Source organism: Abramis brama (genome assembly GCF_963993115.1).
Source record: "Abramis brama genome assembly, chromosome: 5".
NCBI lineage: Eukaryota > Metazoa > Chordata > Actinopteri > Cypriniformes > Leuciscidae > Abramis > Abramis brama.
The window spans coordinates 40,107,016-40,134,650 of NC_139967.1; the positions used below are offsets into that span (position 1 = coordinate 40,107,016).

At 36.3% G+C, this 27,635-nt stretch overlaps 4 protein-coding genes across 5 annotated transcripts; 2 read left to right on the top strand and 2 right to left on the bottom strand.

Moving 5' to 3' along the window:
* Positions 1-389: 389 nt before the first annotated feature.
* cryabb (crystallin, alpha B, b) lies at positions 390-4,932 on the top strand. Its single transcript, XM_084113249.1, has 3 exons — positions 390-941; positions 2,153-2,275; positions 2,478-4,932. Exons 1-3 carry the CDS (start codon positions 759-761, stop codon positions 2,679-2,681), a joined length of 510 nt encoding a protein of 169 aa, XP_083969375.1. The 5' UTR covers positions 390-758; the 3' UTR covers positions 2,682-4,932.
* A 2,146-nt stretch (positions 4,933-7,078) lies between these two features.
* Positions 7,079-13,306, bottom strand: cfap68 (cilia and flagella associated protein 68). The gene is made up of 4 exons (XM_084113251.1): positions 13,227-13,306; positions 12,496-12,764; positions 7,921-7,990; positions 7,079-7,800 (listed from the first exon to the last, which is right to left on the bottom strand). Exons 2-4 carry the CDS (start codon positions 12,724-12,726, stop codon positions 7,643-7,645), a joined length of 459 nt encoding a protein of 152 aa, XP_083969377.1. The 5' UTR covers positions 12,727-12,764; positions 13,227-13,306; the 3' UTR covers positions 7,079-7,642.
* A 710-nt stretch (positions 13,307-14,016) lies between these two features.
* mia (MIA SH3 domain containing) lies at positions 14,017-15,932 on the bottom strand. The gene is made up of 4 exons (XM_084113252.1): positions 15,772-15,932; positions 14,604-14,737; positions 14,322-14,432; positions 14,017-14,228 (listed from the first exon to the last, which is right to left on the bottom strand). Exons 1-4 carry the CDS (start codon positions 15,899-15,901, stop codon positions 14,205-14,207), a joined length of 399 nt encoding a protein of 132 aa, XP_083969378.1. The 5' UTR covers positions 15,902-15,932; the 3' UTR covers positions 14,017-14,204.
* Positions 15,933-17,444: 1,512 nt separating this feature from the next.
* Positions 17,445-27,093, top strand: bicdl2 (BICD family like cargo adaptor 2). Of its 2 annotated transcripts, XM_084114857.1 has the most exons (10): positions 17,445-17,545; positions 18,572-18,939; positions 21,683-21,898; positions 22,124-22,240; positions 22,383-22,529; positions 24,916-25,062; positions 25,267-25,341; positions 25,467-25,549; positions 25,718-25,832; positions 26,394-27,093. In XM_084114857.1, exons 2-10 carry the CDS (start codon positions 18,676-18,678, stop codon positions 26,568-26,570), a joined length of 1,341 nt encoding a protein of 446 aa, XP_083970983.1. In that variant the 5' UTR covers positions 17,445-17,545; positions 18,572-18,675; the 3' UTR covers positions 26,571-27,093. The 2 variants fall into 2 exon arrangements, with proteins under 2 accessions (XP_083970983.1, XP_083970984.1); XM_084114858.1 differs by lacking the exon at positions 24,916-25,062 and having other exon boundaries at positions 26,394-26,803.
* The last annotated feature ends 542 nt before the right edge of the window (positions 27,094-27,635 follow it).

Genomic DNA, 27,635 nt, shown 5'->3' on the forward strand with positions numbered 1-27,635 from the left:
TTAGTGTCAGTGACAAGGAACTAAAAAAGGGCACCACATCCGCAAAATGGGCAGAAAATGTATAACCACAATCCTTTGCCTTTGTTTTAGAGAATATTCACTTACAGCACAGTAGCTGAAACTGCTTACACCTTCAAAATTATTGTCCAATCAGTGTGCCAGCTCAAGTAACGTTGTCCCCGTAGTTTGTCCAGGCAAGCGGTTGTTCATGGGGATTGACTTTGTATGGTGTTTAGCCTGGCACAGTTATCTCAGCTGCATTCACTGTCAGATTCTGTAAAGACTAAACCTCCAGTGGGGCTCAGAACTTAAATATGCATGGGCACATCACCTCTTGGGCATCCTAATCTTTGCTGGCATTAAACAGACCAGCGGAATGCTGAGCAACCAGAGACTTCTCTTGATATTGGCAGGGTTGCTGGACCAGACAGTGCAGTTTCCAGAGCTCTGAACACAGGGTAACATCAGCACTATTGGGGGCTTGCACTGTAATCCAGTTGGTATCTGAGTGAATTGAAATCTGATAAGCTCTTTAGATAACTACAGTGAGAGATAGTTGGAAGAGGGGACGGGGTAGCAAGCAGAGGACAGTGGGAGGGCCGAAGTGAAAGAGGCAAAGGCAGACAAACAGTTTACATCATTATTCCAGAAAGATCCGCAGCTGGCTCGTCTGCCAGGGGCTGTCGGTGTTGCTCTATTTAAGTGCGCAGGCATAAGAGCCAGCAGTTTTCTGAGTGCTGCTAAGGCCCAGACACAAAATGGACATCACCATCCAGCATCCATGGTCCCGTCGCTCCTTCTGGCCATCCTTCTTATCCAGCCGAGTCTTTGACCAGAACTTTGGGGAGCCCATCTCTGAGACCGACGTGATTCCCTCACTGTACTACCCACGGCCTTTCTTTCAGCGCTGGCCAAGCTGGGTGGAGAGTGGCCTTTCTGAGGTGAGCTGGAAACCTTCGCGGTCCATTTTTTTGTGACTGTTTTTAAACTTTGTGGTTAATTAAGTTTGTAACATTAGAATTACTGTAGTTTTGTTAAGTTTTTTGTTTTGACTTAATTTGTTAAGTCACTATTGCAAAAAAAAAACTGGGTGACCAGGACCCTGACGCAAAGTGGAGGGGCTTGTATCAACCTGAAGGGTTTTTATCTGTGATAACGGCTACATTCTCCTGGCTCAATAACGACTAATAAATAATTTATGGATTATTTTTATGGTAACGCTTTACAATAAGGTCCATTAGTTAACATTAGTTAACTACCTTAGTTAACATGAGCTAAGAATGAACAATACTTCTTCAGTATTTATTCATCTTAGTTAATATTAATTTCAACATTTACTAATACGTCATTAAAATCAAAGGTTGTATTTGTTAACATTAGTTAATGCACCATGAACTAACATGAACAAACAATGAACAGCTGTATTTTTATTAACTAATATTAAAAAAGATTAATAAATACTGTAACAAATGTATTGCTCACTGTCAGTTCATGTTAGTAAATACATTAACTAATGTTAACTAATGAACCTTATTGTAAAATGTTACCATTTTTATTGTGATATTCTAAGACATGAAGTTCCTTTAAATTTGTTATTCTCTGTGTCCATATCTGTTTTATACAGACAGAGAGGAGCATTATTTAGAAATATAGCTGTTTTTTTTTTTCAAGCATAAGCTGCGCTAGCTATTGTTTTCTAAACTATGGATAAACATTTTAAACTTTTTTTCCATGATGATAGTCTGGTGGCACTGTATCTTTAAAAAGCCACACTGAAGCATAGCTGTTATATTTTGCTGATTAAAAACAAAACAAAATAAAATTTAAATTTAATTTGGCTATTTAGTTATTCTTTAATTTAATTAGTTATATGGCTGAATCTCACAAAAACTGACAAGATTTTTTTAGGTCATATTTCACCCTAAATGCAAATTTCTGCATAAAGAAAGTGAAGCCTGTCTGTGGAACTATTAAGATTTTTACATTGGTGATACTGTAATATTGTAATGAGGAAAATAAAACGTCTGAAATGGTCAGAAAAATATACAGTATATATATATATATTTAATTTGAGGTGCTTTTTTTAAATAATTGGGAACATTAGATTAGCCAAGACAAATTTTTAAATTTGTGTCTTTAATTGTTTCCTTAGATGAAAATGGAAAAAGATCGTTTCGTACTAAATCTGGATGTCAAACACTTTTCACCAGAGGAGCTGTCAGTGAAAATCAATGGAGATTTCATTGAAATTCACGCTAAACATGAGGATCGTCAGGTAGAAACTTACTATAGAACGTAAACACTGAGCTGCCACACTATACCTAAACCTGTGCCATGTGACTGGCTTTTTTGTTAAAATCCACATGTCATCACCAAGATCACTGGCCTTGTGCCACAAGTAAACATTGAGTTAAACAGAGTGAAAGATGGACCATTCGTTATCACCTGCTCATAACGATGTTGTGCTTTCCTTTCAGGACGATCACGGTTTTGTCTCCCGAGAGTTTACAAGAAAATACCGTGTCCCTGCTGGTGTGGATCCAGCCTCTGTCACTTCTTCCCTGTCTTCAGATGCCGTTCTGATAGTGACAGCCCCACGCAAGCACTCGGACGGCCTGGAGCGCACCATTCCTATCACCCGTGATGACAAGCCCACCCCGGCTGGGCCTCAGAAGAAGTAAAGCTGCTAGACTTCCATGTTTCAACTTTATGTCCCTTGTCTTCCCCTGTCCCAATGTGCTCCTGCTAAATTACAAGGGAATAACTTATTAGCCCAACATTAATGACAGGCCAAATGGTTATGATGTCTTTGCTAAGGAAGCCAGAGAAAAACAAAAAAACAAACAGATATTAGGCTGAAACTCCATCAACAGCAAAACTGTAAACACAGTCTCAAAATGATGAATGCTACTTAAACGATTTTCATAGAAATACAGTTTTACAATAAAGTATTGTCTGCTGCTGATGTCACCAAACAAAGAGGCTTTTGTATATCTTGCAGGCTTGACTGCAAGACAAAGTATTTGAGAGTAGGAGGAGTATTTGTCCTTGGATTTTTTTTTTTGCAACAAAGACAAACAGGCAATAATAGGTCATTGTGTTAAACTGAGATGACAAAAACAAAACAAAAATCATTATGTGTGATTCACTGCACATTGTCCTATTTAAAAGGGTGAGCAAAATATTTATTCTGTTAATCAATGTACGTTCAAATTATTTGTTACATCCAGATATCATAATGGGGTTTTTGTTGTTGTTGTTTGAAGTAAAGTTTATTTTTGATTTAATGATGGATACAGGACCAGAGTATACATATAAAGGCCAGTTCACACCGCACAGACAAACACCAACAAACAAGATTGTTGGGTTTAGTCTGATCAGTGTGTTAACCTGCTGGGGTTTGTTTTCACCCGACTGAACATGTTCAATCAGCGTTTGTTTGTAAACATGACAGTTATTTTTCATGAAATTCTAAATCCAACTACCAGCTTGTTTGTTGGCGTTTGTGCGGTGTGAAATGGCCTTAAGGGGATGTGGAAAAGTTCTTGAAAAGTGACAGTATTTAATTGTTTTGACCTGATTTGTGAGTGTTGAGGCAGTTTATGAATGGTTGATGACACATTGCTTCACATTTTAAAGGTACACTATGTAACTTTTGGTCCTCTAGCTGTTAAAAAAACAAAACTCGCATGCATTTTGCGGAAGAACATTGTTTTGATTGTGCTTCGGTGACTGTGCGGATTAATATGACCCTTCACAATAGATAAAGCTTTACAACTCTGTTAGAGAGCTACATTTGGCAGTTTATCTGTTCAATAAAATACCTTACTCACCTGTTGAGTAATAAAAATGCCATTTCAAATCCCTTAGTTCTCGCCATCTCCAACAAAACCCAGTGTTGAATCTGGTTTTATTATGAGCTTTGTTGCGTTCTCTTTTTGTCAACAAACTCTCCTCTGTTCGGCGTTTTTTTTTTAGGAGTGATTCTCCAGAGGTTGGAGATTCAGCTGCTCCATGTCAACCTTTCTCGCTCAGTGACAACTAACCTATGCCACTCCCACACCATACATGTGTCAAAGAAGCCGGAGGAACTTTTCTCTATTTACAGATATGGCGAGACACGCACGGGCGAGTGCCGTATGTACGCAATTTCACGCACAAACCATCTTGAGAGGTCTAAAACAATAGGCTTACCATAGTGAATCGGGGTAAGACAGAAGAAGAAGGATTGATGATATATTATTTAAATTTTCAACAAAAAATAATTACATAGTGTACCCTTAAACTTTCTCATGACAATAGCAGGAGCAGAGCTTTGAAACCTAGGCTCAAATGGGGTTCTAAACCTCTTTCAAATAAAAATAAATAAATAAATAAAGATAAAATAATGGTATATAATGTTAATCAGCATGAATAGCAGGTACATGGTGACATATTGCCATGGTGTCATTGTCATGGTGTACATGGTGTCTATAAGGTCAATTGTCTCTTGATTGCCCAAAAAATATTTGAGAATGAGATGTGAGCTGGGTGTTTGTGCATGTGAATAAGTGCCAAGAATTTTCTTTTGTTTGCAGTCACTGAGACTATTTGGTTTCTTAGCAATGGCTCACTTATTCAACAACGGTAAAGCTGCTAATACCAAACTATATCAGTCATTTTTTGATATGGAAAACTAATATAAGCAGGCTCTGACGAGGATGTAGAAAAACATTATTTTTTCCTCATATTTATATTCTCTATTACTCCTCTTCAATAAAGCAAATGCCTAAACTACTGTATTATCCCCAATATGAGGTATAATTGAGAAGGAGCTTTTAAAAACATGGCTTTGCACTGTTTACTGCTCACATTCCTTATTAATCACAGCTAACACACTGAATTAACTTATTAACATCATGAAATATTAATTAATAAAAATCGTGGACAAAACCAGTGTGACTATTTTTTTCAAAATTATTCTTTTCAACAAACTATATGACAAAATATTAGTACACTGTAAAACCTAACAGTAATATTAACTAAATACAATTGAGTTCACAGCACTCAAATATTACCAAAACTTGAATGACTGAAACAGAACTCATACTGAATGAGTTATAGAACATTTCTAGATCCCAGAATGATAATTGTATAATTAAGTGATTAATTAAGTGATGATTGAGCATTAGTGATGAGCACCTGCTGTTAACAAGCAGAATCACTGAAGGAAAGAGAAACACAAGAACTACAACTTCAGCCACAGCAAAATCAACTGGAGATAAAAGAAGACATTAAATATCTCAAGATCTCAGCAGAGGAGGATTAAACAACTCCACGAACAGCATTACCAGCTTCACTTATTATTAACCACTTTGACTTTATTACTGCCATTCGTCTACAGAAGTTCTTATTAGAATTAACAAAGGTTTAGAAGTTGATGATTTGAGTTTCATTTAAGGTCACCATGATGGAGATCAGCGCTTACTTTAGTTGAGCTCTTGACCCTTGACTTTTGCACTTAAGATTTTCTTTGGCTGCTATAATTGAGTGTTTATAAAACATATTTGTTATGGTACAAAAGCCAAGGAAAAGTCTGATCTGGTGTTGATGGTGCAGGATTGTTGATGACAATCATCATTTCGTGACTTGATTCACTGATTTCATTCAGAGTCTGATCTCTGATTAAAAAGGGCAACATATTAGTTTCACTCAAAACTGTGATTCTACAGCATAAGAGCTAGCCATGTTGAGACATCAGATAATATGAAGGATATTAAAAAATAGTTGTGCACAAAAAGTTTCACAGAAAAGGTATTGCATTATTAAGACTCACACAGACATCAAGAATCAGCATATGAATCTCAACAATGGTGACCATTAAAAAATGATGCATGCTGGGTACTAGCATAATACAAAACTTATCCATGGCTCCCAGCATGCATTGCGGCATAAATCATTTTTTAATGGTCACCATTGTTGAGATTCATATGCTGATTCTTGATGTCTGTGTAAGTCAGCATAATACCATAGAGGTTTTTAAAATCTGTTAATCACAACAATGGGCCTTACAGCAGAATCAGTTATACTATAATGAATAATACAAGTAATACATCACCTATCTAATCAGAGATTAGGCTCTGGGAATGATCAGAGAATCAAGTCACTAAATGATGATTTTTATCATCTTAACACAACCACATGCTCATATTTTCTTTTGGCGTATGTGCCATAACAAATGTATTTTATAAACACTCAGTTACAGCAGCCAGAGGAAAAACTGGTGTTATAAAGTCAAGGGTCAAGAGCCCAACTAAAGCAAACACGGATCACTATCATGGTGTCTTTAAATAAAACTCAATAAATCATTATCATCTAACCCTCTGTTCATTCTCAATAACAACTTCTGTAGACGCATGACAAAAGTCAAACTGTTTAGTAATAAGTGAAGCTGGTAATGCTGTTTGTGTAGTGGTTTAATCCTCCTCTGCTGAGATCTTTAGAGATTTAAACGTCTTTTATCTTGAGTTGATTTCATCTAAGGCTGTGGTTGGAAGTCAGTTGTAGTTCTTGTGTTTCTCTTTCCTTCATTGATTCTGCTCGTTAACAGCAGGTGTTAATCACTAATGCTCAATAATCACTTAATTAATCACTTAATTTATTGACTGCAATGTATATCTACTTTTAGTAAACTCAACTGAAATAAGTTCAGAGTACTCATAACTATTGTTTTTATAAACTTAATTGAATTGAGGCAATCGGTTTCCTCAAATGAAATGAGTTAGCTTAACTTGTTGGGTTTTACAATGAATTAAGGCAATCGGTGTCCTCAAATGTAATAAGTTAGCTTAACTTATTGAATTTGACTTTGTATTACTGTTTTAGTGGACTCGATTAAAATAAGTTCAGAGTACTCATAACTATTGTTTTTTATAAACTTAATTGAATTAAGGCAATCGGTTTCCTCAAATGAAATGAGTTAGCTTAACTTGTTGGGTTTTACAGTGTAGTCATCTGGGGGTTTCAACCCGATATCTAGAGAGTACAGCTGATGTATGCAATATACAATTCAGTGGAAGCAAATGATATCCAAATTGCTGAATTAAACACTTGAGATTTAATGAATTCACTCAAATATTTTAAAAATAGAAAAGAAAATCATTGATAAGGATAATCTTGGTAGACTTTGGAACTGATATGAGAAAAAAACAAAAATTCTCATGACTGGTAATTTTTTTTTACACAGTAACCACAGTTATCAGTCAATGTCAATAACCTCAAAATGATCAAATATTGGAGAATTTATCAGTCTGGTAGTTATTTGATATGCCACTAAAAAATACAGTATGTGTTGAAATTTTAAACTCATTTTAAACTCAAGTATAGGTGCTTGTTGAAATTATTGACTTGTCACCAGATGAATTGAGGTGAATAAGCAAGTGCAATATAATTAAGAAGCAAAACAATCTAACCTCAAAATGATGGAACATTAATCATCATGGGTTATGTATAACATGATAATACATGAAAAAAAATACACATGCTTCAGAAAAATACAACAAATCAATACTTGACAATGGATCACTCACAGAAGTCAGTGATATTGAAGCTGATTTAATTTTGTAAGCAGGATTCCTCCGCCAAAGGCTTCAGTTTGTCTCTGTTATCCGCGCTGAAGCTCAGAAGTCTCCTCTGTCTTTTCTTCTCTATGTTGAGGGCCTGTGAAGTCCAGTCTGTAGCAGGAGTTTGGCACACACTTAGTGTGTGGAGAGTTCAGTTCTGGTTGGTGGCCAGGGAAGCTTCTTGACTCTCTCTTTGGTGCTGATAAAATGGAAATACCAAGGTCTTTACATAAGCATTATTATTTTGTTGAATTAAAAAAAAAAATTATCTAAATTTAAATAAATAAATAAATAATAAAGTATATTTAAGAAAACCTACTTGTGTAAATCGGCTGAACATCAGGTTTCTTATAGCTGGAATAATATGTGGTTTCAAAATAGTGAGAGAACTGTGAGGGGGAACAAATTCAGGGTTATTTCACTGTTGAGCACAAAACTCGTATTTGGACAATTAAAGGGTTAGTTCACCCAAAAATGAAAATTCTGTCATTAATTACTCACCCTTATGTTGTTACAAACCCGTAAGACTTTTGTTCATCTTTGGAACAAAATTGAAGATCTTTTTGATGAAATCCATTGACAGCTACACAACTACCACTCTGACACATCAAAAAGTTCATAAATAGATTGTAAAACTAATCCATATGATTTGAGCGGTTTAGTCCAAATTTTCTGAAGAGACTTGATCGCTTTATATGATGAACAGATTGAATTTAGGCTTCGATTCACATATAAACATTTGTCAGCGAACATAAACAGAAGCTCAAACGAACCTGCTTGACCCACGAAAACAAACTTCCTTGGTTCTTACTGAAGCTCAAACGGTGCTGCGTAACACATGAGAATGAACCTCACTGGTTCTTGCAGAAGCTCAAACGTGCTGCGTAACACGAGAATGAACCTCATTGGTTCTTGCAGAAGCTCAAACGTGCTGCGTAACACGAGAATGAACCTCATTGGTTCTTGCAGAAGCTCAAACGTGCTGCGTAACATGAGAATGAACCTCATTGGTTCTTGCATGTCAAGCGAACATGCTTGAGCTTGCAGCAAAACCTCATAAGGGGTGGATTATTTATATTGTGATTGACCTATGTATTGGTAGTCATTATAATGTCTTCATGGGATGTTGTTTTTACGTGCATAGGTCTTAAATTCTGTAACAAACTCTCGCGAGATTCAGAGGGTGACCTCGCATAGCTCAACAACACGTCATCCTATAGAGGAAGATTGTAGTATATGGGGAGCGAACAGACCGCCATGGGGCGCCGCTTGTTCATATCAAACCCCGGGATTTTTGAGTGGACTAGAGTTTGGGACTGAAATATGTTGGTGGATTTTTTATCTGTCTCATTGTGGAGCTTGGCGGTTTTTGGATTGGATGCCTCACTTTTGAGGATTTAAAACAGACACGGACTTTATCTGCCTTATCGGTGAGACTGATTCAAACTTTGCATCAACATGCTGGACTGAAAAACTATTTGCCCTCATGTCCGCACTCATATGAAAACACACACACGCTGGGTTTATTTTGTCTTTGTAAGCTTTATAAATCTGTTATGTACACTTCACAACTATGTTGCCTCCTTTATTTACTTCCTTAAAAAGATCTATTTTTTCTCTTGATAAAAATTCTCGGTATACTACGGGAAGTACTACATAGTGCCGGCCCGTACGGGGAAGTTCTATTGTTTTACTTTAATGGATTTGTTTGTTAAATTGTCGTAAAGGAGGAAATAGAGAGTAACACACAAATGTCAATTGTTCAAGATGCTACTTGTATTAACAACCAAGTTGCATCGACTCCCAGTAATAATGCTGACAAAGTGATGGATACTGCTGGGGTAACACCTAATATATATTTCTCGGCTGGTCCATTTGTTACAAGACGCAATCCTACTGCTGAAGTAACATCCATGTTGAGTTCTCTTTACATTTCTGATGATGAAGTTGATGATGTAGAGAAAGATGAATGTGATGTTAATGACATGCAAATTATGAAAGCAGATTTAGACAAAATTAAGGTGGATTTATTGGCTCTTGGTAATAGAGTACAGGCGAGGGAACATGATTTCAAACAATCTGTGGAGAGTGCACTAAATAGAGACACAAGTTTTCGTGATGCCGTGGACGCTAGCTTGGCAGAGTTGGATGAATATTTCCAGAAATCTCTGTAGAAGTTGGAAAGAGTGGTGGCTGAGGAGAGACGAGAGGTGGGAAGGTCAATTACAAAAGCTGCGATTTACAAGTACACCTTCTTTCTCCAGACACAAACCTTACACTCCAGTTTCTTCCGTCATCTGTTGATGCTCCTAAAACCCCAATTCCAGCCACTAGAGTCAAACAACCTCCCAGAAAATCTATCAATGTTACGTATGATGTTTCACCTGTTGATACGCAACTTACTACTGTGTATAACCCTACAGCTGTTTCTTCATTTTGTGCCCAGCCATCGATTCGTCTGGAATTTCCCACCTTTGGTGAGTCTTGTAAGACTGCTGATGTACTCACCTTCAATGAACAGTGTGAAAACTACTTGGAAATCCGACCGCTTCCTAGTTTAGAGCTCATTGGGACCCTGAGCACAGTGTTGCGTGGTCCTGCTCTGAGCTGGTGGAAAGCTGAGAAAAGGAAGGTCTCTGATTGGCAATCCTTTAAAAAAGCATTCAGGACAGCATTTCTACCTGAGGATTACATCACTGATGTGGAAGATAAGCTGAGATCGATGGTTCAACAACCTGGACAACATTTGAGGGATTTTGCTTATGATTATCGGGCCCTTTGTCTGAAGTGGAAATCAGATATCTCAGAGGATGAAATAGTGAGTCGTGTTCTGAATAACATTAACCCCAGGGTGGCAGGATGTCTCAGAGGCACAGTGAGGACGATTGAACAGTTGGTAAAGGTGGGTTCCATGGTGGAAAAGGACTGCATGGGGGCTTAAGACTACTGGAAAAAGGTTGACAGTTATAACAGCAAAGAAAAGACTGATAAGAAACAACCTGAACGTAGTACTTCAAAACATCTGGCTGGACTGAACATAGTACAACCTCACTCAGTGTCATCAGTCTTGTTGATCCCTGTGACGGTAAAGAATAAAGTTGCTGACACAGGAAGTACATTTACTTTGATGCAAGAAAGTCTGTGGAGATCATTAGGAGAAGACGTGTTGTGGTGTTCGGCTGGACATCCACAGCGTTTCATATTGGCTGATGGACAAGTGCACCAAGTGACTGATCAAAAAAGCATCAGTTATAAGTGGTATAACCAGGTATGTCGATTGAACACGTATATGAAAGTATACGTATAATATTCACCTGGCCAAAACAGATATGGCCTGAAAACTGATGAAGGTTATGATTACTATACCTTCTTACCAGATCAGAGTGCTCCGGGGACTTCTAACATTGCTGCTGATGAAACCCTCATCCAAACTGTCACTACAAACCTACCTCCTTCCTGGGAACCTCCATTCAAACCACTGATATCTGAAGATACACCAGTACTGGACTCAGATAAACCTGAGGAGCTGCAGAAGCTTTGTGTTATCTGACACAATGCCAATTAAATCCAGAGCCTGTTGGGTATCTCTCTTCAAGAAACATATAATTGAAAATCATGTAGACCAAATGCTCAAAGACAATTTCACTGAGCCCTCCTTCTCGCCTTGGACCTCCCCTGTCGTCCTGGTCCCCAAAACTGATAGTTCGTACCGGTTCTGTGTGGACTACAGGAAAATAAACAGTAAAACAGTACCAGATACTTATCCAATGAAATCATTCACGACATCCTTGAGTCCTTGGAAGGCGCAACCTTGTTTACTGCCTTAGATCTGCAGTCTGGCTATTGGCAGGTAGAGATGGAGGAAGAGAGTAAAGCCAAAACAACTTTTATTACAACCAAAGGGCTATTTCAATTTCGGGTTATGCCTTATGGTCTCTGAAATGCAGCCGCCACTTTCCAGAGACTCATGGAAAAGGTTTTGGCAGAGCTGAGAGGACAATTCTGTTTCGTGTACATCAACGACATCATAATTTACTCCAAATCATTGGAATAACACATCAATCTTAATATAATTCTCCAAAGAAAGGCCAACCTTACCCTCATGTGTGAGTTGATGAATGTTAATGTGAATAAAAGCCTAAATTCAATCTGTTCATCATATAAAGTGATCGTGTCTCTTCAGAAAATTTGGACTAAATCGCTCAGTTCATTTGGATTAGTTTTACGATCTCTTTATGAACTTTTTGAAGCGTCAAAGTGGTAGTTGCTTAGCTGTCAACAGAGGAGCAGAAAACTCTCAGATTTCATCAAAAAGATCTTCATTTGTGTTCCAAAGATGAACGAAAGGCTCATGGGTTTGGAAAGACATGAGGATGAGTAATTCATGACAAAATATAAAAAGATAGCACAAGCACACCTTCACATCCAAAAACATAAGTTTTAAAATTATTAAACAATCGATGTTCAATGTTCAAAATGAAGGCGAAAATGATGTGGCCTTTTTGTGATTAACAAATGTTAGTGGAACATCTATATCTTATATGATTAACCACACCTGTGGTAACAACTCATTTCTGAGAAATGCTCTTGGTTTTATATTTATCTAAAGCAATGAAATCCAAACATTTTAAATGTGACTTAGGTGAATATGTTGGTTTCACAGACAGGACTTGTATTAAGCCAGGATTAGGCCTTAGTTCTATTAGGACATTGAAGTAGCTTTTATAAATATGTGCCTTAAAGATCTTGATACAAAACAATGACACTGACTTATTTTATGATATGTCAGTGCAAGTTGCTTTAAGTTAAATCAGCTCAAACATTCATTTTAGTCTGGGACTAGGCACCTTGTCTGTGAAACCGGGGGGACGTGTTTTTACCCAACAAAACCAACCTGGTGAGGAAGGGGGCGTCGTAACGCCCCAGTACGGCGAGTGTCAAACCTCTCTTCCGACCAGTTACCAATGAGGGTGGCATTTGAATAAGAGTCTTCTTTTGTTGAGCATCGCCAACCGTACTGGTTGAATTTCGCCTCATCAGTGAAATCATACCAGACCTCAGATTGTCCAGAAGCCCGAAGCATGTGATGAAAAGCAGTGCTGTTTCTTATCCATGGAAACTCCATGTTTATATTGGACAATGTTATATCTTAGAATAGAGCCGCTTAATTTTGAGAAATAAAAAAGGTAAACGTTGTTTTTAACAAACTGACTGTCTGCAACCACAACAATATACAATATACAAAATGCCCAATAAATAGTCAACTGTTTTGTTAACATTAATCAAAACTAGATATTTTTCTGCTAAGTGATTTTGCAGGCTACATAGCTTTCTTTTACGGAAAGCAACATTTTTCGCCATTTTTCAACTCATTTTGAAATCTAATAATGTTCACTAATAATGTTCTTTCTTGTTATACTTTTTATAATAAGTAACTTAGCCTAATACATTTCTAATACAACTTTTAAAGGAATGATACAATAATTCTTATCAGTAACTTCACCCTAGAACACCCAAATTGCATATTTGTGGAAATCGCTCATTAACGTACCAGTACGGCGCATTACATTTTATTTACTAAGTTTGAAGTGAAATCATTTGAATTATTTGTGAAGATGCACTCACCTTGCTAAGAACGCCAAGCTGTCATTGGTCTCCGTGGAAACGCACATGACGCAAACAGAGCCGTTACTACACTCGCATAGACCTCCACAGGAATTGAGGAATGCGGAAGGAACGCAAACCAAATAGTTCCAAACATTAAACTCCATTCATTTCATTTATTGTTTTTCAAGTGCGCTGGTTGAAAAATTGATGAAATTACTGATTTTTTAACGCACTAGTTGACCTCCCAGGAATATAGTCATTAATTATATTTTATGTAGCGCGTTATAGATAATGTTTATCGTTTGAATAGCTAACGTTACTGTACCATAACCAGATACCAGAAGTTTTATTGAGTCTTTCTGCAATCTTTCTCTCCCTGTAGGAAGTCGCATGAGTTTCTCTGAAGACTGCATCAACGAATAACTTATCTAGCCCCTCAAAATATATCGTTGAATGCAATTGGCAACCTCGTTGTTTTTTTTAACACTATGTTTTTTTGTGGGGGGGTTAAATTAATATTTGCTTGCATTCATTAGTAGCCTATAAACTTATTGTGTACGATTATGTGAGTATCATAAAATAACATTAATGTGTGAGTAATTTAAAATTAACATTTAACATGTTTTACGACAGCTCTGGATGCAACTATGCTAGTAACCAAATACTGTACCTGCTGCTAAAGACTATCAAGATCGTTAAAGGCAGATGCAATCATTTCCTGGTTGAGTAATAATTGATTTTCTCTTTATTTCTCATTCAGAACTTTCCTTACCAAAACATCAGGTGATACTAAGAAACACTGATCACATGCAAGAGAAGCAGCCAAGTAGCAGCAGCTCAGTTTTATTCAAACTATTGCATCAATAAGCATTTACGGTCTACAGTCACTGTTCTGTATGTTTTCCTTATCTGAATAGTTGAGTAGCGTAGAGATAACAAATGTGCAGAGTGGAATCAAGAATCATGTTTATATTCCAGACGAAGCATCACACAATCCTAATAGCAGTAGAAGTCCCATTTCTAAAAAGAAAAAAAGAATATAAATGAATCTTGTATTTGTTTGTGCAACAATTTTGTTTTTGTTGATCATAAACAAAAAATTCAGATACGCACATCAGTCTTGACCTCAACCTCAGCAGGCATTAAAACATGCGTCTCTTCAACAACACTGCTGGGGAAGAATCCCAGACGAGCCTCCTGCTCTCCATAGTACGACCCTTGGACCTTCACAAACAGTTATCTTCTGTTAACTTTGTGTCTTCATTTTCAGAGGGGAAAGCATTTGTTTTTGCACACATTACAAGACAATCGTGGATTTGAATACTGTGATTAAAATATTGCGATAGAGATGTTTGCAATTCAGATCGGCCTTGTTATAGGCTATACTGTACTTACACTACCAGCCCAGAAGAGGTTCCCACGGTCTTTCAGCATGGCATACACATAGACAGACTGGCCTTGCTGGATGGGAATGAAGCGACAGTCTTGTGGGTAATAATCCTGCAGAGCTCTAGCGATGAGAATGGGATCTGTGAGCACACAACCAGATGTGTAGTTGACACAATGTCCTACAGTCAGTGTGACATGCTCCTTTTAAAACTATTCTCAAGTCATGGCAACTGGTGGTTTTCTGTTACTGGTTTTCTGGTGGTAAAATGGTTTTCTATTACGTTAACTCATCAAAATAATTTAAGCAATTTCATCTTTTTTTCTATAAGTTAAACAAGATTCAACTCAATTTTTCAGGTCAGTTTAATATAATTTAAGTTGAAAAAAAATGAAGTTAATTATACTTAAAAAAAATTCAAGGCAGCAACTGAACTTCAATTTTTAAGTTGAAATAGTTTCAAAATAGTTTTGGAATACTTATTGTTTTATTATTTAACTATTAATGAATTATTGTTCTGCATGTAGTTTCTTGGACCTCATATTAACTGGGAGATATACTTGCTCTTTGAAAATTCATTTTTAGAATTATTTAAGTAAACATAAAAAGAAGAAAAAATGAAAAAAATATATACATATTTACACATATAAATAACACATAAACTATAACAAAATGCAAAGGAAATAAATATGTCCATATTATTTGTCAACTATAAAATTAGAGAATAAACCAAATAATTTTTTTAAGTCTTTTTCTTTTTTCTTGTGCACAACTGGCCTACATAAAAAATTAACGGAATATATTCAAAGTTACGGTAACAATTTATTGATTATTTTTAGGCAATATAATATTTATTATCCTATTATTTATAACAGTATTTATTAATCTTTTTAACATTAGTTAATACAAATATGTAATGTTAAATGTTCATTGTTAGTTCATGATAGCAGGTCCATTATGTATTAAATAAAATATACAACTCTTGATTGTATTAATGTATTGGTAAATGTTGAAATTAACATTTAACTATAGGATTAGTAAAGTATTTTTCATTGTCAGTTCATGTTAACTAATAAGTGCAACCCTAATGTAAAGTGTTACCAAAGTTAGTTATGCTGAAATGCAACATAATTTTTTTTTTTAAAAATCTAAAATTTGCTGGTTAGCATTACTCACGGCTACACTCTGAATCGGCGCATAGCTTCTTGTCCGAGAGTTTTGGCATCTGCCTGCCGGCCTGAGAAGCCAGTGGCAGGAGGCCACACAGCACCAGGAGAAGAGTCCAGTTAGTACAGTGTTTCTCCATCTCTGTGTGTCTGATTCTTAGTTTGTCTGAACAGGACTAAAGTTCAAGTGGGAGGGGCCCAGTTGAGGCCAAGCCCCTCCCCTTTTCAGAAGGTAGACTATAAAAATGCAGTAACACTCTACTCAGATTAACTGTATTTACTTACATAGTACACAAGTGATTTAACTTATTTTTTACTGAACAATTTAAGGACAAAATGACTGATTGCAAACATAATTATCTAGTTAACAAGATTTTCTTGTTTTACAGCTATAAGTCAAGATTCGGAGCAGGGCCCATTGCTGTAACTAGCTTCATTCAGGCTCTGCAAGAGAAAAATATGAAGTATAGAAAACAGGAAGCATTGCTGCAAGTTCCACAGGCTCTCGCTTGTGTAAATATTACTAATCCTATCTGACTCCACACTCAGTTCATTGTTACTATAGTGAGGGACACAGCCAGGCCACAGGTCCCATAGCGCCAAGTTTCAGAGACTGAGGCCTTCGCCAGGGTTTGAACAACCCATCCTTTCACAGTGGCAAAAATCAACACTCACTTTGATTCAAAACATTCCTTATGGTCTCTCTGAGCCATTTCCATATTTGGATCACCTTAGAATATCATAAACAATCCAACAAAGCTCAATTTAAATTAGCTTTATGTGAAATCTTGATCATCTCAATTCATTTATAACTGGCAGCTGGTTTGCCTGGCTGCAACAGTATGAAGTTGTGGGTGACTTTAACCACAAAGTGGCAGCACTGAGCAGATTACCTAACAGCCCCTGAATGGCTTCTTTTATGCTGAGAATTTTGGAATTTCTACATCTGACACTGGAAATTACGAATACTTAACTTTATACAACGTTTTAGATAGAGGACGGTTTCGTAACATTATTATAAAATTATCTTTGAAGACTAAAGAATTTTATATTCCTATTTTTTCATATATATTTTTTTAGTTTATAGATTAATTGCAAGTCATTCAAGTTTTAAAACTGAATTGTTATTTGATAATTATTTTTTAATGGTTCATATAAAGAAATATAGAAAATATTTAATAAAACAATTATAAATCTATACACATTTAGATTAAAAACTGAAATAAGACAAGTGACGTTCACACAGTGCTGGCAGAGACAGGAAATGATCCGTTACGTTTGCAGACATTTATCAACACAATGCAATGGACAATTCCTTCTTATTAATACACTGTGCCCTATTTTTATTTATTTTTTAACAAACGTGTGTGTACTACAGGGGGTAGAATAAACAGGGAAAAAATAATAGAATGAGATAATAGAAATAAACCTTAAGAAGATAAAAGTATATAAAAACATTAAAATACAGCTTTTCTATTTTTCAAAATGAATGCTGTTTTTTTTTTTAGGTATATATAAACTATAGTTTATTTTCCCCATATTATTTACATTCATGGATAAAGTGTAGTATGTGTTTGGGTGTTTTATTTTTAGTTCCAAACTATCTCACCTGAACGCCTGACGTCAGTGACACCTTCCCTGTTTGTTGGTACTAGGCTCCTCCTATTTATCTGATGACGCAATGAGAAGGTGTGCCTAAATTAACTTTACAACAGCGCTTCCAAGGCGACTAGTAGTACCTCCCTGTCACCTTTCGATCCAAGTTTGGAGCAGGAACTTCCCAGGTAGGAAAAACAAAGCATTACTTGTTCTAAATAGTCAATAGGGACATTTATAGTACTATAAGCAGACGCTTTCTCACTTTAAAAGAAAACGATTTTGAATATAACACATTCTTAGTCTTTTAAATAAGCCTTTACTTGCAGTGAATTGGATACGAACTCTTTGGGTTGTTTTGATAACACGACACGACAGCAGACTAATGTTGTAGTTGATTCAACAATTTCAATGTCATAAAATTGGCTAAGATATTATGTTAATAATAACCACTTTAACCAGAGGTTCTGGTTTACATTACATCTATTTATGTCATCATGTTTATGCATCCTCCATTAGAGAAGAAGCCTGTTTTTTTTTTCTTCTTCCAGGAAAACACTTTTTAGCTATTCTACATACAGTATAATGGTGGTGAAATATCGGCATTTTAGATTTAAGGAGGTCAGAGTCACCTATGTCTCAGACACCTGTGCTCTCTAAAACCTGTTTAGCCAATTGTAAGGGGTGTAGTCACTGGGCCACTGAGGAGTCTTGAATGACTACTGGAATGTGAGAGAAACACTGACACTTTGTTATGTTGGTCATGTCTACAAAAGAAACTCCTAGACAACAATAGACATGCTCCAAGGTAGATCTGGATAATGTGTTGTTTATAAGGAAGGACTCACATGTAGGGAAGAAATCCAAGCTTTTTACAGTCCAGGAGGATTAGATATTGTAAATGAATACACCTATCTACATTGTGTCATAAATTTCAAGGTGAGTTCCAACACAATTGTCACCTGCTCCAACATGTTTTTGTCCATAGGGAGAATTATTATACAGACGATTCAAGATAAAGCAAACAATAAATTAACTGATGATTCCATTCTTGGCTGAACATTCAGCCTCAGTACACCCTACATGTGACACACACTAGGGTTGATCCGTTTTTGAAGGATATACAAAGTCAACTTACAAAGTTCACAAGAAGAAGAACATAACAGGTGTCAGGTTCACAGAGTAACCCATTGTGTGTTTTTTTTTACTTTAAGGAAAATCCAGGCATTTAGACTGGGAAAGATGCAGATAAACAACGTTTGACTATCAGGACGGTCACTAGGAGTCCTGCTCAGCCGTGAACTCAAGGGACGAACCAATGTTTACATCCAAGAGAGAGAACCTGCCCTCTCCCATCCTGGAGGATTCTTTCTTCCCCTTCTCTTCTTCACTCTCTTCCTCCAGTCACCGGATCATGGCTCCTACAATAGGACCGGATGATCTTCTCGCCTCACCTCAGGATGACAGCAGCCCCACTCTGCTGGAAAAAGACCTGATTTTGGCGGCTGAGATGGGCCAAGCTTTGCTGGAGAAAAACGTGGAGCTGGCTGCTCAGATAGAGCAGATGGAAAGAGAGATGGAGGTATGAATGAGGATGACTTTGGTCAAAAGAGATGGAGACTCTATAAAGGCCCCTATAACAATAACTATATACGTTTTAATAATCATTCTAATTCTGTGAATAAGTCCACATCACAGCTAAAACAATCATGACAGAGAGGAATGATTATTGTTGGAATTACTTTCAGAATTATTTTTTCCAGCCGATAAAAAAAACAAAACAAAACAAAAACATTGACAAGCCAATCAGAATCCACCGACTTTACCAAGTTCAAGCATTTAAAGCAGGAGACAACACAGTAACTGGACACTCACTTATAAAAACAGAACGTTATCGTCCACCAGTGTGGACGCTAATATAATGTAGTTATTGATATATAGTTATCTTTAGTTATCGACCAGTTATGAACAGACCTTAAGCCTATACAGTCATTATAAAAATAGGAAGAGTAAATAACGGCATATAATCACAAGAAAAATAAAGAATAACCAAATTATATGCATTGTAAAACATTACAAAACATTTAAACATAAATCATTATAACCCATCATGTCTAAAACGATAACCAGTTTCCTGGTTTTATATCCCAAAATGTGTCAATTTTACTTTTACGTCTAATTATTTATTATTGTAATGGAATAATTATATAAAAGATTTTTATAGATTAGATATACACTACCATTCAAAAATTGTGGTGTCAGTACTTAAAAAAAAAAGAAGAAATTAATACTTTTAGTCAGCAAGGACCCAAACATTTGAACAGTGGCATAAAGAATGTTTTAACACACACTGGCAATAGTCTACTAGAGGACTTGCCTGATAAGAAGTATAAGAAATAAAGATATTTGAGGAAAATACTGAAACACTATTGATTTTGAGTGTTTATATTTCCTGCATATCGAAATTATGACATATGAAGCAACAAGAGTTATAGTTTATGGTGGCTCTTCATTCAGAAGGAGTTTGTGTGGGGTCCCAAATAGTGTTTTGGCTTGTTACAACAGCAGAACCCTTTTTTGGTACTTAAAGTCCCCCTGTAGTCAATCATTTTATCCCTTAAAACTCATCTTTGTTCACCAAAATGATTTTTTTTTTTTTTTTTTTTATTTTTTTTTTTATTTCATCATGCCTTAAAATAGCTTGAATGTAACTCTACACCAGGGTTCCTCAAACTCGGTCCTGGAGGGCCGCTGTCCTGCAGAGTTTAGCTCCAACACTGATCAAACAAACAAGCTAATCAATGTCTTCAGGATCACTAGAAACTCACAGCTAGGTGTGTTTGATCAGGGTTGGAGCTAAACTGTGCAGGACAGTGGCCCTCCAGGACCGAGTTTGAGCAGAGGTGGACGAAGTATACAACTTCCTTACTTGAGTGAAAGTATAGATACTACTGGTCAAATATTACTCCGTTACAAGTAAAAGTTGTAAAGACCTATTTTTACTTAAGTAAAAGTACAGAAGTACTCGTTTTTAAAAATACTTAAGTATCAAAAGTAAAAAGTAAATGTCAATGCATTGTTGTATGTAATACTTAAAGTACCGTATGCCTCTGAATCTACGCCTGCCTTCCTACCCTCATATCAATATCACATTTATTTCTAGAACACAGTTCCAGTAGTGGGATTGAATGTGAGATTGAATAAGTCACTCAATAACGTCCACAATGGTTTCAGACACCCAAATGGCTGTTCCCTCAAATATTGCCCTATTTAAAGTTTTTTGGCTTTTAGTATGAATATGTTAACCTTACTGTTATCTATAAGCTAGTGTGCTCCAAAAAAGTGACAAAAGTCGCATTTAGAAAACCAAACCCAACGTTGAAAATGAAAATCAGGTTTATGTCAGAATCCAATGTCAGATTGACGTTGATCTCCAACGTTGGACAGACGTTGTATTGTGGTTGAAAATGAAAATCGGGTTGACGTCAGAAACCAACATCAGTCGGGTTCTGACGTCAACCCGACTTTTATTTTCAATCAATATCCAACGTCAATCTGACGTCGGGTTCTGATGTCAATCAGATGCAGGGTTCTGACGTCACCCCGACTTTCATTTCCAACCAAAATACAACCCCTGCAACCAAAATCATCCTCTGACTGATGTTACTTTCTACTCAAGGACCTTGACAGAATTGTAGTGTAGTAAAAAGTACGATATTTGTCTTTCAAATGTAGTGAAGTTAAAGTAAAAAGTTTCCAGAAAAAATAATACTCAAGTAAAGTACAGATACTCAAAAAGTGTACTTAAGTACAGTACTCAAGTAAATGTACTTTGTTACTGTCCACCTCTGAGTTTGAGGAACCCTGCTCTACTCCCTTGCCTCATTTAGTATACGCATTCCTATTAATATGCAAATTAGTCCCGCCTCCACTCACTCACACCAGCTCAGAGATCCACTCGTTGACGTGATTTCAGCGATTTCAAACCGGGTTTTTGAGACTCTTTGGTTCACTGCAGTTTTAAGGAGAAAATACTCAGCAATGGTGTTGATTTATGAATTTGCACATGGTTTGTCTTAAAGCATATTAAAAACACCACATAGACATATAAACAACATTAAACATTTGATTTTCACCACAGGGAACTTTAATAGAACCTATTTTATTGTAACGTTATACACATTAAAAAAATACCTTCAAGAACCTCAAAATGAACATTTCAGCATAGAAGTCCATTTAGGTTGATATGATTCTATATCGATCTTCTTAACATCATTGCATACCTCTTTTAAAGTGTGTGAATTACTAAGTTTGATGTGCAACAGGCTACGCAGCAGGAGAAACACATGCTGCAGCGACGTCTGGAGGTGCGGGACCTCGAGGCAAGTCAGCGGGAAGCAGAACTACAGGCTGACATCACATCCTTGCGTGCGCAGCTGGAACAAAAACACGTTCAGAGTCGTGACCGGCGACGCGAGGAGAGCGAGCAGCTCACTCACCTGTCCAACCACAACCAAAAACTTGTGGAACAGCTGGCAGAGGTGACCAATCAGAAGCTTTAATTCCCTGTTTAGTTTCCTGGTTTAAACATCTTCTTGCAAATCTTTTCAGAGGCATTCAGCTATAGTGGGTAAATGTGTCTAGTGACGTAGAAACACTGATACAGTTAAATGCAGGGCTGGAATGTTGATCAGTAGGTTTAGCTATCTGTCTCATGTCATGTTTGACTACATGTAAACCTTTTCCATCCTCTTTCTTTCTTCCAGGCGGTGACTTTAGAGCATACTTTGCGCACAGAGCTTCGTGCTTTGAGAGAAGAAATGGAGGATTCAAGTTTCAACAAATCTATAAGCTCTGCTAGACTGGACAGCCTGCAAGCAGAGGTAAAGACATATATAGACACAAAAGTTGAATTAATCGGCTGATATTTTGATATTATCAACTTTGATTTATGGCAAAATAATCAAAAACAGTATGTTGATTCACTGTTTCTGTATATTATTTTTCACTGATCTTGTACCATAGAACAGGGTCCTGAAAGAGCGCTGTATTCGTATTGATGAACGATTGAATTCAACTCAAGAAGACAATGACCGGCTGAGATCTGAGAGGGATGGATTGAGAGAGAGGGTGATTGAGCTACAGACCAGCCTGAAAGATCAAGAAACTGAGGTGAGGAGGATGTGCCTGATGATGACAGGAGAGCACATAGCAGAAGAAGAGAGGGAATCTCTGTGTAATTGTCATATAAATGCCACATATAATCATAATTTACACCCTACATTCATCATAAGAACTAAATTATAGCATTTTGTGAAGCTGCACCAGGTCCTCATCTACATACACCCACTACCAGTACTTTTGGGAAGTACATTTCACGAGTCTTCCAAAAAGAATGAAGCACAAGTAAAATATCTAGTTTAATATGATGAAATATGAGCCATATATATTCAGTACCGTTCAAAAATTTGGGATCAGTATGATTTAAAAAAATAAATAAATAAATTGGGTAACACTTTACAATAACGTCTCATTTGTTAAGTAATGGATAATGTACTTGATCAGTGTCTTGCATCACTCTGAAGGGGTTTATTCTGAAATAACTCGCCACATAAATAAATAATTAGACACGAAATATTGACATGAGTCAATAAGAGAAAGCAGCAAGTTCAAACTAGAAGGACATTTAAGGGATACGGTACAGTCATACCACTTATTACACAATATTTTGCCACATAAATAATTATGGGGATAAGAGATATTGATTTGAGATAAAACTGTTTTAAAATCACACCTGTTTGTTATCTTAAAATACATAACTGTACAAGCAATCGTTGCAAAATGGCAGCATCTGCATTTGTTTGAAACAAGAGAGCGGGTCCTCGATACATAGATGGCATGATTAAATAATTGTTCACAAAATATTGATTTGAATTTTAATATTTTATTAGCTCACCAAATGCAAAACTTCCACGAAGAAAAAACGTTCCTAGCAAGCGTATAACTCTGACTTCAGTTACCCAGATGAGCCTGTGTTATCCGTTTTTACCATAGACTGTAAAAAGGTATTTACCAGTTTACCGGGGAATAAAATACCGCTGGAAGGTGCGATTGAACAATCAGAATCAAGTATTCCACAGAGACGTGTAATAACATTAGTCAATGCAATAACTAACATGAACTAACAATGAACAATATGCATTTCTTTGTTAATGTTAGTTAATAAAAATGTTCATGTTAGTTCACAGTGCATTAAATAATGTTAAGATACAACTTTTGATCTTAATGTATTAGTAAAGGTTGAAATTAACATTTACTCAGAATAATAATTGCTTTAGAAGTATTGTTCACTCTTAGTTAATGTTAATTTAATGTAGGTAACTAATGTTAACAAATTAAACCTTATTATAAAGCTTTTTAATACATTAGATTGATCAAAAATTGACAGTAAAGGTTTTTCAAATATATGTTTTGAGCCTCTTTTGAACTTTCTATTCATCAAAAAATCATGAAAAATACTAAGCAGCACAACTGCCAATTGTTAAAAAAAAAATCCACTAAAATTCATTGTAAAATATCACGAAACAATAAAAAACAAATAAAAAAAAAACATTTTAAAACATTTTAACCAATCACATCTGAAATTAAAAACTTTAGATTAAAAACTAGCAAATGGATGCATCTCCTAAAATGTGTAATGTTTTATTTTGCACCTTATTTTTGCATCCCTGCTCAGCACAAGACATTTTCAAAAAACATTAAAAAAAAAATTCCAATCCCAAACTTTTGAACCATAGTGTATTTTACTTGCAGAAGTTTTTATTTAGTCTGAATATACGGACATTTTTAAATAGATGTCAATGTAAAAAGATGTTGCAGCAAGGGCTAACTGGACTATGCTAACCAGCCAAACCTTGACCCTTTAACCTTGACAATTATTGGGATGGGAAAAAATAACTATTGGATCTGTGACTTTTGGCAACTTCATTAATTCGTTGCACAAATAAAATGTTATTTGATTTTCATTTAATTTTGTACTTTAAACCAAAACTGAAAGTGTGTTCTATATAGTACAAATATGGGTACTATGAATGTAATCTAGATGTACTACGTCCGCCATCTTGTTACTGTCACGTGACCTACCAGCCTCAGTTGCGTCACTTCACTGCTATACATGAATCCTCTCCCGTAGCCTAATAAGATAGTAAAGTGTCCATCAAATGCACACTTCCGAATCTTGGAGGAAGTAGCACGTCATCTGTGTACTTTTCGACTACTGTTTTTTTAATTACTATGTATTCGGACATACTACTCTTTTTGCATAATGGATGTGGCGTTAGAAAATCCACAGATGTCAGGGTAGCCATATAGTACACTATATCCAGAGTCACACTAAATAAAGTCCTGCATACTATTGGTCCTAATTTAATAGAATGTGAATTGGGAATTGGGCATCCTAGGTTTCATGGCACAGCTTTGACTGCTGGTCAGGTTTTGCTGGTCAGAGTCCATCCACCCTTAGAGAGTTTCAGCCTGGCTGTCTCTGACTCTTTCACAGCTGGAACAGGAGCACAGCACAGTGTTTCAGCTGCGAACGGTCAACCGTACCCTACAGCAAAGGGTTCAAGCCTTGGGAGAAGAGGCCAGTCTGGGGGAGGCTACCTGCTTCCCTTTGTCACTTCAGAGTGAGATCCAACAGTGCCAGGTAGCTCTCAACCCCTGCTTAGTGAAAAGATAGGAGTGCATGCTTCAACTTAGCTTGTAGCAAATGTTTAGAGCACAGTTATGTGAATTGACTGGGTTTTAATCATGTTAAATTGATTGTTTCTCTCCTGACCCAGCTCTCTTTTTAGATTAGGCTGGCCATTTTCTATTTCTGCTGACTGATTGTGATTTTTATCTCCAACAGGCTAAAGAAAGCATTTTAGCCCATTCAGCCATTCTGCAAGAAAAAGAAGAAGAGATTCATAGGTTACAGAAAGAGGTTAGCTACAATGACATTTACATTTATGCATTTAGCAGACGCTCTTATCCAAAGAGGACATCAATGCATGCTTATAGACTGAGTTTTCATCTAAGGTGATATGTGATGTTTTGTTCTATCATCAGCTACAGTCCAGAGAAACTGAATTAGAAGGGCTGAGGGAGGAGGTAAAGCCGTTTCGTAACAGTACTGGTAAACCTACTTATAGGTGAGAACTGGATCAAAGTGCTTTTTAATCTATATCTATATGGTTTTGTTCTCTGTATGTCACTCCAGAGATAAAGTGATAAGCTAATGATCTGTTATGAATGGGGTACATTTTTCATAATAGTCTGTGGTCAGCTAGAAACAGACTCAATTCTCTCTCACCCTTTAGTGCCTTGGAAGAGGAGATCATTTTGGCCCGGCAAGAACGTGATGCACTCAACCAGCAGCTTCTGAACACCATCAGACACAAGGTGGCACTGTCACAGGAAGTTGAGTCTTGGCAGGTTGGTAACATGCAATTGATTTCTAATTCAGTTTTGATATGTCTACTGGATTTTGTTAGTAAAGAGTTACACCCTAGAAACCACCCAGAACATTTAGAAGATGTATATCTACTATGCATTGCACAGAGAGCCGTCCTTGACATGTTTCTCGAATGCAGAAACATTCTTCTGTGTTCACTGCATTTGTTTGGAGTTCCTCAGGGGTTAGTATTAGGACCCTTTTAGTTCTTGAAATACCAAACTGTAAAGGACACTCAAACACTGTATTATTGTAAATCAGTGGTTTTCAATCCTGGTCCCACCGCTCTGCACATTTTGTATGTTCCTTCCTTATTTAACACACCTGATTCAGATCATGAGCTCATCAAAAAGCTTCATCAACTGAACTGAAGTGAGTCAGGTAAGAGAAACATATAAAATGTGCAGAGCGGTGGGTCCCCAGGACCAGGATTGAAAACCACTGATGTAAAATAATAGTTTACCTTTGCTATGCATTGCATGTATTTATTAATTATTTATTATACTGTACAGTATGTAAAATGTAGTTTTGCTCTGTTCCAGGAGGACATGCGTATGGTGATCTATCATCAGGTTGAACTCCAACAACAAGAGAAGGAAAAGGAAAGCAAAAAGGAACAGACAGGCTTTCAAAGAGGCACGCGCACCACCAAGTCACTGCGTGTACGTGGGGAAGATGGAAGGAAAGGGTTTTTCTCTACTCTGTTTGGGGGAGACTGACTGGAGGACAAAAAAGAAGGAAAGAGAGATGGAAAAAGAAGGGAACAGAAGACTTTAGTGAGATATTTCTCACTTTTGTCTACAAATGGCAATTGGTAAATAATCTTTAAAATAACCCAAATGTGTAAATAGAAAGAAATCAATTATATTTACTCCAAAATAGCACTATTGCATATTTATGTTTTTCAATATTTATTTGTAACTTCATAAACAAAAATAAATGTATAGCATTTATCAGTGTTTTTCTTGAATCTTTTATATGAGGGGTTAATTATTCTTCAACCATAAAATAAATGGCCTCCTTAGCACCATTAAAGGCAGCGTTCAGTGAGGATTATGCAGCATTACAGTCAGTATTATTTCATGTAAACAAAACTTTCACACTCTCAAACTGTCAAATTTTTCATTTACAAACAAGATGAGCTGTGCCCCAATATGCATAATGACCAATGATAATAATACCTTTTACATAAACACATTCACATACGTATGGAAGGAGATGACATGAAAATAAAGCTGGCACAATAACATTGCATGGTTATCTTTTGTGTTAGTGTACCAGAAGCCGATATCAATTTTCAATTTACAAACATTACTTTTACAAATACTGTGAAAAATTCAGTGACATTTTTGTTTGAACAAAGAATCTTACATCAGAAGGTATAACCTTAAAACACAAATCTGATCTCAGTATTATCGAGTCGAGACATAAGAAACTGAGAATCCCATAGAACTACACCAAGTGCTTGTGAGGGTGTTTTCAAAAATAATGAAATTAAAAGTTTCGGCAACACTTTACAATAAGGTCTTATTACCTAACATCAGTTAAGTAACATTAACTAAAAACAAGGAGCAATACATTTGTTAGTATTTCTTAATCTTTGTAAACATTAGTTAATAAAAATACAACTGTTCATTGTTCGTTTATTTTAGCTCAGGTCCATTAAATAATGTTAACAGATACAACTTTTGATTTTACAAATGTATTAGTAAATATTCAAATTATTTTGAACTAAGATTAATAATTGCTTTAGAAGTGTTTTTCATTGTTAGTTCATGTAAGCC

Bases quoted from the DNA above. Each gene is read 5' to 3' on its own strand.
- cfap68 (XM_084113251.1), bottom strand. From the start codon at position 12,726: ATGGAGTTTCCATGGATAAGAAACAGCACTGCTTTTCATCACATGCTT. The intron at 7,991-12,495 runs GTTGGTTTTGTT...TCCCCCTCACAG, and splicing joins GACGCCCCCTTCCTCACCAG to TTCTCTCACTATTTTGAAAC. The intron at 7,801-7,920 runs GTAGGTTTTCTT...CCATTTTATCAG, and splicing joins TGTTCAGCCGATTTACACAA to CACCAAAGAGAGAGTCAAGA.
- mia (XM_084113252.1), bottom strand. From the start codon at position 15,901: ATGGAGAAACACTGTACTAACTGGACTCTTCTCCTGGTGCTGTGTGGC. The intron at 14,738-15,771 runs GTGAGTAATGCT...GTGTGCTCACAG, and splicing joins CGCCGATTCAGAGTGTAGCC to ATCCCATTCTCATCGCTAGA. The intron at 14,229-14,321 runs GTGCGTATCTGA...TTTTCTTTTTAG, and splicing joins AGGTTGAGGTCAAGACTGAT to AAATGGGACTTCTACTGCTA.
- cryabb (XM_084113249.1), top strand. From the start codon at position 759: ATGGACATCACCATCCAGCATCCATGGTCCCGTCGCTCCTTCTGGCCA. The intron at 942-2,152 runs GTGAGCTGGAAA...TTGTTTCCTTAG, and splicing joins TGGAGAGTGGCCTTTCTGAG to ATGAAAATGGAAAAAGATCG. The intron at 2,276-2,477 runs GTAGAAACTTAC...CTTTCCTTTCAG, and splicing joins CTAAACATGAGGATCGTCAG to GACGATCACGGTTTTGTCTC.
- bicdl2 (XM_084114857.1), top strand. From the start codon at position 18,676: ATGTTTACATCCAAGAGAGAGAACCTGCCCTCTCCCATCCTGGAGGAT. The intron at 25,342-25,466 runs GTTAGCTACAAT...TTCTATCATCAG, and splicing joins TTCATAGGTTACAGAAAGAG to CTACAGTCCAGAGAAACTGA. The intron at 25,833-26,393 runs GTTGGTAACATG...GCTCTGTTCCAG, and splicing joins AGGAAGTTGAGTCTTGGCAG to GAGGACATGCGTATGGTGAT.